Below are 11,659 nucleotides of genomic sequence, written 5' to 3'. Positions count from 1 at the left end.
ACTTTAATCAAGGATATGTCCTTGTGTAATAATTTAATAGTAAGGGGTCATTAGTTTGAGAAAAATATAGTTTTCACTCTTCAATCATCTCAAAAGTTCAAAATACTCGCAAACTTAAGTGGTCCCTTCTCTCTTTTGACAAACATGTAATTGATTTTGTTCACCTTCAACCTTTCTCTCCCAACCAAATTTCTGTACGTGTTTTTGTCTAAAATCTTGAAAACAACAATACAATGAATTAAAGTAAGAAAATAAATCAATATCCTCCAACTTCGTAGTTGTGTGAAGATAACGTAAATTGACTACTTTAAAAAGTGGGTTTTCATAAGACGATCTCACGGATTTTTGTTGGGTGCAATAATTGTTCATGCTTGGTAGAGCGATCGAATCGTGATGCTTGACCTGCTGTGCGATTTAAAAGATTTGAGTTGCACCATTACTATTAGCTATAGCTTCTGGTAAAGCGGTAAGCACTCGGTCCTACAATCTTTATTCGTGAGACGGATTAATCATGTTCATATTTGACATAAAAAGTAATATTTTTTCGTGGATGACCCATATAGAATATCTGTTTCACAAAATTGACCCGTGAAACCGTCTCACATGAGTTTTTGTGTACTTTAAATTAAGTATGGGGAATATTATGTTACGATAATTTGATAATGTTGACCATAGTTGAGTGCTATTACAAGTATAAATTCCTGCTCATCTCAAGTTGAAAGCTTTGTAGAATTCATATTTATGATGCTGAACTCACTAACCACAAAAGAAATGTGCATGGTTGTTATGATTTTATGGAGCTTATGGAGACAACGGAATGAAAAACTGTGGAACAATCAACAGAATACACCTACACAGGTGGTGCATTTTGCACTACAGAATTTGTATGATTGGTTGCAAGCAATTGGAAAAGAGAAAGTATTGTATCCCAACTCCAACAGTGTTGATATCAGTTGCAAGAGATGGCATAAACCTCCTGCTTCCTTCCTAAAGTGCAATACAGATGCTGCTTTGTTCACCTCGAGTAACAGGTTTGGACTTAGTGGTGTGCTGCGTGACGAAAATGGAGAGTTTATAGCATGCCGAATGCAACACAACGCCGGAAATCCTGCTGTAAAGGAATGCGAAGCTCTTGCGCTACTCCAAGTTATTACCTGGATCAAGGAAATGGAGCTTGCAAATGTGATTTTTGAACTTGACGCGAAAAATGTTGTCGATGCCATAAAAAACCCGACAGATGATGATACGGAATTTGGATCTATTGTGCGCCAATGCAAATCTCTTTTAAATCAAGGAACGTCGCTCTCGGTTCAGTTTGTTTATAGACAAGCAAATGCAGCAGCTCATGCCCTGGCCCGAGCGGCTCATTTAGATGCTAGTCCTTCTACTTATTTTGAGATTCCCCCATTGTTTAATTGAACATTTGGATAAAGGTTGTAGTTCTTTACATGTTTAATGAAATTTACTTAAAAAAAAAGACAATAATTGAGTGCTCTTAATTAAGTAATATTGGATTCGAAATAATTATAATTGATACAGTATTACATCATATTTCATACCAAATTTGTTCCAGTTAATTTATTATCGTTACTTTTTTAATTTAATTTCACGATTTTTGTGAAATTAGCAAGTCTATTAGTGAGAAATTTATTCACCCTCTCTCTGAACACCTAAATCAGCCCTAACATATATTGATACGAGAATGATGCTTGAATTCAATGTTCAAATAATAAATCTTATTTGGTTTGCAACTACCCGACTTTTATTCGATAATGATTAATTTCTTATAAATAATGAATAATTATGTAAACATTGTACTCAACTGAGCCCTCCAATTGGGTATCCGAGTTTGTTGAGTAGATAAGCTCTTGACAAATAGTCAAAAGTTCGATTCCTCCTGTCAATACATAATCAGACGAACATGTCACATAAGATTTGCCCAATGCGGTTTAAATGACTAGTGTGATTTGCAGACTATTGCGATAATCCGAGAGATTTATCCAGTGTACACTGACATGCAGCGGCTACAATTTCCCACGTCATAAAAAAAATTTTGCACTCAATTGGTTTTTAAATTCAGTAGTCATTATCTTCCTGATCATGACTAATTGGTGCTAAATAATTGGTAAAAAATATTATATAATTGTATTCAATTTGCATTTAAATTCAGTAGCCAAACAACCCTACTAACTTAGTTTGAGAGTACTCAATTACAATTTAATAAATATCGTTTTATCAATATCCAGTTGTTGTCAAACTAGTGTACAAATATAATAATGCCTGAAAATTATATAGTAATGTCAAATTGTTGTCGGATAATCTAAAATTATTGTCTAACGTTACTCGATCATAGTCGACACACAAAGTACTTAATCATTGTCTGATTAATGTTTATTAAAAGCCAATTGTATAAAATTATAATGTAATAGTATCCGATAGTAGATCTCTTGTGAGACGATCTCACGAATCTTTATCTGTGAGACGAGTCAATCCTACCGATATTCACAATAAAAAGTAATACTTTTAGCATAAAAAATAATTATTTTTCATGGATGACCCAAATAAAAGATCCGTCTCATAAAATACGATCCGTGAGACCATCTCACACAAGTTTTTGTCATTGTCCGAATAATATAATATATAAGGGTCACATTGACTTTTAAGATATATTTAGGGAAAAAATGGTAATCTTGTGCCCAAGACTGGGTGTTCATCGGTCGGTTCGGTTCGGTTTTCGGTTTTTTATTTCGGTTTTTTTGGTTTTCGGATTTTAGAAATATATAATCCGATATCCGAACCATTTTTCTTCGGTTCGGTTCGGTTTTCTACCAAAACGGTTCGGTTATTTCGGTCGGGTTAATTCGGTTTTGGTATAATTATTTAAATTAATAATATAAATATATTGTAAAATATAATATGTTAACTTTCTGTACGTTTTCTTAATAAAATATTTAAATATAAGATCTAAATTAATTAAACAAACAACAATCAACTAAAAATTATTCAAAATGGTTTTTCATTCACTAGATATCATATCAAAATATATAATATAAATAAAAATATAAAAAATATTATTAATTTAATGAAATTTCGGTTTTTCGGTTTGTTCGGTTTTTCACATATATAATCCAAAACCGAACCAAATAAATTTCGGTTTTAACATTTGTATCCGAATTACACAATTCGATTTTCGGTTCGGTTCGGTGTTCAGTTTTTTCGGTTTGAATTTTCGGTTTTTTCGATTTTATCCGAAGTTTGAACACCCCGACCCAAAAGGGAGCTCAAAGTAACAAATTAGGTGCAATAGGGACTTGAAAAATAACAAATTCTGACTTAGGGACTGCACGATAAATAAAAAATTGCTTTGGGTATTTTTTGGAATTTGCGTTGTTTGTTTTATTATGCTACAAATAAAATTACTTCTTTTTCCGAAAATATGAATTATGGCATCGGTCTATCCACCGTAGATCATTTTTCTTTGACGTTCATTTTGGCGACAAAACAGCCAATCCAAGAGCTTGGGGTTCAAACTTCAAAGAATCCAGACATCCAATCCAAGTCATATTCATGTTATATATATACACATACATGTTATATATATATATGTTTATAATATTTTTATATTTGCTATAGTTGGAGATGGAGAGAGGAAGGGGAACGTTGGATTTGGTCAGCAAAGGGCGTGTACTTGGAGCAAAGAGACAAACACAGCCCCCCAATATGAGTTCTGAGTGATCCGTACGGCCTTCACTGTCATTTCCCGGAAACCCAGTCATTCACATTTTTTACACCATTTTTCTCAACTTCTAACCGAAGTAGTTACCGTATACATAACCCTTTTCAGCGAAGTCAACTGTCACCTCAAACAATGAGCGAGCTTCTCGGCTCTTGAACAAATACTGCAGGTAACTTGGAAGAATTTTGCTGCTTCTTTTTCTGGGAAGATTTTATACTCACCTTTCACATGGGATAACTCTGTATGACTTGGTTTCTTGTTTCTTGAACTTTGCAGGCAGCTTCTTTGTGACAATCAGGGGATCGTGTTGAGTAGTTTCATTTTTCAGAGAATAATTTGCTAGCTAGGAGAGCTGACGAGTCTGTTTGTCGGCCCAAAAATCGAAATTTGTCTTTGCATATTGCGTGGCTTATCGGTGTGTGTGTTACTTTTGAGGTTTTGCCTGTATTGATTAAAGGTTAGCATATATAGAGATTGGTTTAACAGTTGGTTGTCTCGGAATTGAAGATTTTGCTGTATTAGGAGCTACGTACAAAACAGGCTCATGCCCAAATCCTGTGGTGTTTTCGGTATTTTTTTAATGGATGTAAATTTTGAATCAGAGCAACTTGAGGGAGGTGAGCGGTTCTCAAGGATTTGAGGAATTTGGAGGGCTGGAGCTTATAATCTTGTACATTTTTTTCCTTTTGTTGTTAAAAATAATCTGATTTTGGGTAAATAAAATCCAAGGAGCAATAACTATGGATTATGGCAGTGAGCTGAATTCATCATTGAGCTTTGCCTCCAATTCTCACTTGTCAAATGGCTCTACAAGCAACAACATATCTTCCTCTGCTAGCTCCGAAGTGGGGACGAGTCTTGAATTATTGAGTTTGAGTAGACCAAGTACCGGCCTTGAGAAGCTCTTGCTTGGTGGTGACTTTGACTACAGTGACGCCAAAATAGAAGTTGAGGGGCACATTGTGGGTGTCCATCGCTGCATTTTAGCCTCCCAGAGTCAATTTTTTCACAATCTATTTAAAAAAATGAGTGATGAATCTGTTAAGGAAGGAAAACCGAAGTATCATATGTCTGAATTGGTGCCTCATGGAAGAATAGGATACGAAGCATTCATGGTCGTCTTGAATTATTTGTATACTGGAAAGATTAAGGCGTATCCAACCGAGGTATCAACCTGTGTTGATGAATCTTGTGCTCATGATTCCTGTGGTCCTGCCATCGATTATGCTGTGCAGATGATGTATGCTTGTGCTTTATTTGAGATTAAAGAACTTCTGGTGGTTGTTCAGGTTAGTTTGGTACTAGTCTCTGAATGCTGTGCTGACTAAAATCTTTTCTCATATACTTTTTACGGAGATGTGGATTCTGACAATTGTCTTTTTGTTTGCTTGTAGCATCGCCTTCTTAGTTTTGTTGACAAAGCTTTTGTGGAAGACGTACTTCCAATTCTTACGGTGGCGTTTCATTGTGACTTGAAGCAACTTCTTGCAAGTTGTGTCCAAAGAATAGCACGATCAGAACTTGACAATATTGCCATGGAGAAGGAGCTGCCCCATGAGGTGTTGGCTGATGTCAAATCACTCCGCGTCCGTTCCAAGAAAGAAGAAGGAGAAGAAAATGACTCGATCACAGTGGACCCTGTGAATGAGAAGAGAATCAGGAGAATTCACAAAGCACTTGATTCTGATGACATTGAATTAGTGAAGTTACTTTTGGATGAATCCGATATCACCTTAGATGCATCTTGTGCTCTTCATTATGCTGCTGCATATTGCAATCCCAAGCTTATAAACGAGGTTCTGAACTTGAAGAATGCTGATATTAACCTCCGGAATTCTCAAGGGTACTCCGTACTTCATGTTGCTGCAAGACGCAAGGACCCATCTATAGTTCTTGGATTGCTTGCCGAGGGTGCATCTGTGTTTGACAAGACGTGGGATGGACGTACAGCTGTGACAATATGCAGGAGGTTGACGCGTCCTAAGGATTTTAACGAGGTGATGAAGCATGGCCAGGAGACGAATAAGGACCGATTGTGTGTAGATATGCTGGTGAGAGAGATGTGCTGGAATCCGATGGCTGGGAATGTGTCAATGTCATCTATTATGGTGGCCGATGATCTGCACATGACGCTTCTTCTTTTTGAAAACAGAGGTAACGATAAGTTATCAAGTTAATATGCGTTGCCATATATTAGCGTTATTTATCCTTTTTTTTCCCTGGAAAATGATCACACACATGCATGAGGGACAGGGCTAGAAATTAGAGTTAGGGAGTCAAATTAAATAGCTAATCCTTGCGAAAGTTGCTCGAGTTTTGAGTTTGTCTGGACCAGCAATTGTCCGTGTATTTTGGAATATTCAAGTCATATCATTATTAATCACTATAACTTTGGACAAAGTTTGATTCTAAAATTGAACTCAGGGGCAATAATGATGAATTGCTAGTTACAAAATTTTAAGCTGCAGCTTATACCTTTATTCATCCAGCTCTAACAGATGCTTGCATGTATTCTGAGTCAATAACTAACCAATTATTCAGCTATAGTTGAATGTGTGAGTGCTTTATAAAATTGGAGTTTACTTGGCAGTTGCAATGGCACGAACCTTATTTCCACTGGAAGCAAGATTAGCTATGCAGATAGCACACGTAGATTCGACTCTGGAGTTTGCTGGGCTTTCGGCATCCAAAGGTTCATTTGGGAACATTAGAGAGGTTGATTTGTATGAAATACCGACTGACCAAGTTAAAAGGCTCCAGCAGAGGTTGCAAGCCCTGCAAAAAACTGGTAAGAGTACCAACTCAAAAGAATTTCTTGAACTTAAAAGCATTATACATCACTTCCCTGTCGATTGACATAAATTTTAAGATGCAAATTTCATCTGAAAATCTATGAACATTATAGCTCAGCGAATTAAGATTCAATCTTTGTTAAATGGCAGTGGAGACGGGGCGGCGATATTTCCCCAACTGCTCGGAAGTTCTCGACAGACTGTTGGAGGACGACATTTTAGGCGCTCTACTGCTGGAGAAGGGTACAGCAGAAGAACAAAGAACGAAAAAGATGCGCTTCATGGAACTCAAGGCGGATGTGATGAAAGCATTCAGCAGAGACATGGCTGAACATAAGCTGGCAGGCTTTTCAACTCGTTCCACTGTTTCATCTTCTCCAAAAGGTAGTGCAATAAATAATAAGCTTAGAAAAAGATAAGCGCGAGCACACACGCACGTGTGTGTTTGTGAGCGTGCTTGGATTATCCAATCTTCTTAGTTGGCCTTAAATTGTAGAGCATAGAAAGAATTCAAAGCTTGACAGACATCTAGCACTGGTGGAGTTTTGTTATATCTACACACCTGTGTGTCAAAGTTAATAGGTCTGTGTGAAGCAGAGTCGCACTGTATTGTCTGAGTTAATCTTTTCATATATCCATCTCCTTTGGGGTGTAAGTTTAATCGTGAATCCAAGAAGGCCTCCAGTTTATGGAGGAGATTCTCCCGGTGGAGCATAACTAACTCGTGAAATCGTTCTTCATTTTTCAAATCTAAATCCCCACGAGTCTCTCCAAATCCTTGCTTCCAAACATAGTGTTAGTATGACTTGAAAGACAAAAACTTGTGTGAAACGGTCTCACGGGTCGTATTTTGTGAGACATATCTCTTATTTGGGTCATGCATGAAAAAGTATTACATTTTATACTAAGAGTATTACTTTTTATTGTGAATATCGGTAGGGTTGACTCGTTCGTGAGACCGTCTAACAAAAGACCTACTCGACTTGAAATCGTTCTTGATTTTTCAACGAGTCGCCCAAGGAATAAGGGCGGACGAGGAATTAGCAAGTGGGAACATGAACATCTTCATTGTGACATTACCTCAAATCTTGTTGGAGTAAACAAAGATATTTAATAAATTTCTCGTTGTCTCTTAAATATTGAAATATCAATGGAAAATACTTTTGCTCCTGTAACTAATTACTAGTTTTGTTTGTTGTTTTGAGTTGTAGAAAAGCTTGTTACAATTGGGTCGATTCCGAATCATCGTTTTAAACTTGAAATTTTAGTGTTACGTAATTAATCATCCACTATATTTGTTTTGTTCAAGTGTCTTTATTTCTAAATTTTTTTATGCAATCGATATGTCCTTATTGATTAATATAATAATTATTTAAATACTCGATCTATTCATGGTTTTATTCTTTTCGTAAATATCCTACGTTTTTTAACATGAAAAAAAACAACACTTGAACTAAAAGGAACATATATATATATATATATAATTCAAATAAACAAAATTTATTTCAAGAATCAAACACATTTCACCAAGTCATTTCAGGACAAGTGAGCACTAATAATGCTGCATAGTGCATTAAGGGAGAATTGGATCAATGAAATTTCTTGATACATGCAATGTGTTGCATCATGTGTTATTAACAAGAGAAGACCGTTTTTAAATAAATGTGGAGAGAGTAACCATCACTGTAGAAAGAATAAGATGCATTTAAAGCCCTTGGAAAAATGAACTAAAGATGAATTGTCCACCTTTGGATTTGGAAGTGATAAAACAAAGGTATACTTTCTGAATTCACAATCCAACGAAGCAAACTATAATTATTGGGGGGAAAAATAGTCTAACATACATCATTTAAATAGAACTCTCCGTAAACGTGAAACCGCGTATAAGAAATTTCCTTATTTTTATAAATACAGATTTTTAAAAGATCATTTGTCGTGTTTAGATGGTCATATTTTGAGGCCAAATACCATTAAAAATATATATATAACGTACCCCACAAATACAATTATAAATTTTAAGGCCTTTGACCATTAAATTATATATATATATATATATATGGTTGTATTTGATTTTTTTTTTTTTTATGCAATTAAATACTCAACTCAAATTTGATTTGACCAAATTCGAGCTCATGATCAAGGCGAACTATATGATGATGGGTATGTTAAAATAATATCGAAATCGAATTTTTATCGAATTTTTCGGTCTCCAGTTGAGTCAAGTTCCAGTAACTTGAAAATTAATATTCGAACTCGAGTCGATTATACATATATTTTTTATTTTTAAATATGAATTGAATTGACATATTTTATAAAATAAACATGCGATTGTCTTAATATTAAGTTTAAGGTCACCCGAGGCATAAATAATATGAAATACAATTTGCAAATTTGCATTCGATAAATACCCACACTTATAATATATAAATAAATTATTTTTATTTTGCAAACCAGAAGTAATAATTTTAAAAAATATGTGAAAACTGTATCAACGTATCATGAAAATTCTCACAATATATATTCATATATTCAAGACAATTTCCAATAATATTAACAATTTAAAAAATGGTGGCCAAAATTCCAATCACGCTCATCACAAACCAACCACCGCGGATTCTTTCTCTATCATTGCTTGAATTTATGTCCGCCGCCGCCGCCTCGTCGTCGGTGGAGGGACCTGGAGATTCGGCGCCGTTGCTGCTCTTCGATTTGGATAACGGATCCACCTTGAACAGCTGCCTCGGCAGTAAAACCCTGTCGATTTTAAAAACCGACAAAGGATCTGCATCGATTAAAGTTCCTTTGATCGTGGCCGTGTTGACTTTCGTTTCCAGTTTCACGTTGTCTCCGTCGTTCAGTACGGTGAGATCGTATTTGTTTGCTCCTTCAGTAGCTAAAGTGTTCACCAATCCGCTGCTTGATCTGAGCATTCCGAGCGAATTGTAGGTCGGAATGGCGTGATACAGAACCACCGAAGTTCTTCCGTCAGATGTTAAATTTGTGTAGCTAGGCATGAAGGATTTTAGCGCGTCGTCGGAAGGGCAGAAGATCGTTAATCCGCCTACGACACTTTGAAGAAAAGTGTCTTCGGTCCCTTCCGCTCGGATCAAATCGGAAAACGCTTTGCAACCTTGCTTCGCCATGAGCGAAGTTACGTTCACGTCCGTGGGGGCGGAAGATGGAGCTTCGGCTTCCGGTGACGTTAGAATGTGACTGATTTGGATAACTGAGATATCATACGGTAAATCTCCTATGGTCTTGACGAAGGTTGCCATCGGCTGATTTTCGCTGCTGTCGACGGGTAAGAAGCCAACTTTCCCGCCTTTAATGTCAGTGATGTCGACGTATCCAGATGTCCCGGCAGCCTCCCCCGTTGCCTGAAACAGGGAGGAGGTGGTGGTGGATCCCTTCGGCATCTGGTGGAGTTTCTTGGAACTGAAGTAATCAGCGAAGATGTGAAGGGAAAGAATGTTTTTGATGGTGTAGAGTGGATAATTCTTGGAGATCAAGTCGTCCATGGCTGCATTGTCGACAGCACACACGGTGATGGTGCGGCGGAGGTTGATCTCCGCCGCTAAGTGCGTGACGGTGAGGTAGTGATTGAAGGTGGACAAGTCCGGGTACCCGGCAAGTATATGGGTGATATTGTGTGCATGTGCGGTGGCGGGAAGGGACAGCACTAGTGGAAGAAGGCCAAGAATCAAGATTCTTAGCTGCATGGTTTCCACTAATCTTCCCCTCTTGAGACTTCTTTGATGATGAAAAATGCTACCAAGGTATGTGTATTTATATATAATATAATTGTTATTATCTCACAGTTTGTTTTAGAGATATATATGGGTTTGCACAATACTCATTTTTTGAGCTAGTTTTTGGGTTGAGTTAGGTCCAAATTTCAAATGTTATCAGAACTCAATTTCCACCATAATGTGTTGAAATGCTTATAGTTGGATTATTATTCGTAAACTTCACGTTCAGAAATGAGTGTGTTAGTTGTCCTAAATCGGTTGAATAAAATTCTTTAAGAATAACACATCACGTAATTAAAGTTGATTTGGTTTTTAATGTGTCGGTTGCTAATCTTTTTTTTTATATATAGTGTGGTGTGAAGTGGGTATTATGTTATTGTCGCAGCATTTATCTGAAGGTACTATGTAGGTATCGTTGGCTAACTTTTTGTCCAAATTGTGTGATCATAAATCGCAAATATAGAACGACAGAATGAGTATGTCTCTTGTGAGATGAGTCAATCATATCGATATTCACAATAAAAAGTAATACCGTTAGCATAAAAATTATACTTTTTTCATGGATGACCCAAATAACACAATCTCACGTAAGTTTTTGCCTAATACAATACAATATATTTTCTTTTAGCTACCCACTTCCTTTTAAATTTGTTTGATAATTCATTAATTTGGCTCGTAAGAAGAAACAACGAATGAAACAAAACGATTCCACTGTTCACGCTAGCTCCCTATTAGATTTCAAATTATTGTTTTTAGTTTTTACAGCTGATTAAATATCAATATTTCATAATTGTGGGATTCTTTTTCCCCACAACAAAGGTCTTTTTACATGATAAATACGCCGCACCTACTTATTTAATTTTATCATTTTCTTTCATTTTTCTATTGAAAGAAAATGATGGTAATTACCTTAATCTTTTAGCTGAACCATCTAATTAATGGTCTACTGTGGTTACTTGTCGGTTTTGCAAGTTGGAAAGTATAGTAGATTTTTTAAATTTGTCTATATACTTTTTTTAAAAAAAATACGAATTTCAGTGTCAAATATAAGAAAATCAAAGAAACAGTATAATGATTACTTACACTACATAATTCGCATGTCAAGATTGAAGAATCAATGATTGAAGTATTATTATTTTTTTTTAAATTTAAAATTTAATCTATGATCATTTCTCTGTGACACGCATATAACATATTTGTCTACGTAAACAAAATTATGTGAACTAATCCCAACGTTTTTAACACGGCTAAAAGTACTAAAACACATATCACTCCATGTTATGGATTATTATTTAATTTTGGTGGAAAAAACGTGCGAGTTGAAAAAAAACCCCGACATGGGTAAAAATAAGCACACATCTGAGGCAACAAACTGGACAAAG

General features: G+C 36.0%; 2 protein-coding genes across 3 annotated transcripts; one reads left to right on the top strand and one right to left on the bottom strand.

The window, feature by feature from the left end:
- Window positions 1-3,599: 3,599 nt before the first annotated feature.
- LOC142536813 (BTB/POZ domain and ankyrin repeat-containing protein NPR1-like) lies at window positions 3,600-7,183 on the top strand. 2 transcript variants are annotated; one of them, XM_075642166.1, is made up of 5 exons: window positions 3,600-3,905; window positions 4,013-5,025; window positions 5,131-5,890; window positions 6,327-6,530; window positions 6,684-7,183. In XM_075642166.1, the coding sequence occupies exons 2-5, from the start codon at window positions 4,477-4,479 to the stop codon at window positions 6,857-6,859; spliced, it is 1,689 nt and encodes a 562-aa protein (XP_075498281.1). In that variant the 5' UTR covers window positions 3,600-3,905; window positions 4,013-4,476; the 3' UTR covers window positions 6,860-7,183. The 2 variants fall into 2 exon arrangements, with proteins under 2 accessions (XP_075498281.1, XP_075498280.1); XM_075642165.1 differs by having other exon boundaries at window positions 3,610-3,905; window positions 6,327-6,524; window positions 6,679-7,183.
- Window positions 7,184-8,918: 1,735 nt separating this feature from the next.
- Window positions 8,919-10,317, bottom strand: LOC142536812 (fasciclin-like arabinogalactan protein 2). Its single transcript, XM_075642164.1, has one exon. It carries the CDS (start codon window positions 10,245-10,247, stop codon window positions 9,087-9,089), a length of 1,161 nt encoding a protein of 386 aa, XP_075498279.1. The 5' UTR covers window positions 10,248-10,317; the 3' UTR covers window positions 8,919-9,086.
- Between the last annotated feature and the right edge of the window lie 1,342 nt (window positions 10,318-11,659).

This window comes from Primulina tabacum, chromosome 2, assembly GCF_025594145.1.
Source record: "Primulina tabacum isolate GXHZ01 chromosome 2, ASM2559414v2, whole genome shotgun sequence".
In the NCBI taxonomy this organism is placed as follows: Eukaryota; Viridiplantae; Streptophyta; class Magnoliopsida; order Lamiales; family Gesneriaceae; genus Primulina; species Primulina tabacum.
The sequence above is the reverse complement of the archived record's forward strand: the minus strand, read 5'-3'. Positions and strand labels throughout refer to the sequence as shown.

Bases quoted from the DNA above. Each gene is read 5' to 3' on its own strand.
- LOC142536813 (XM_075642165.1), top strand. From the start codon at position 4,477: ATGGATTATGGCAGTGAGCTGAATTCATCATTGAGCTTTGCCTCCAAT. The intron at 5,026-5,130 runs GTTAGTTTGGTA...GTTTGCTTGTAG, and splicing joins AACTTCTGGTGGTTGTTCAG to CATCGCCTTCTTAGTTTTGT. The intron at 6,525-6,678 runs GTAAGAGTACCA...GTTAAATGGCAG, and splicing joins GCAAGCCCTGCAAAAAACTG to TGGAGACGGGGCGGCGATAT.
- LOC142536812 (XM_075642164.1), bottom strand. From the start codon at position 10,247: ATGCAGCTAAGAATCTTGATTCTTGGCCTTCTTCCACTAGTGCTGTCC.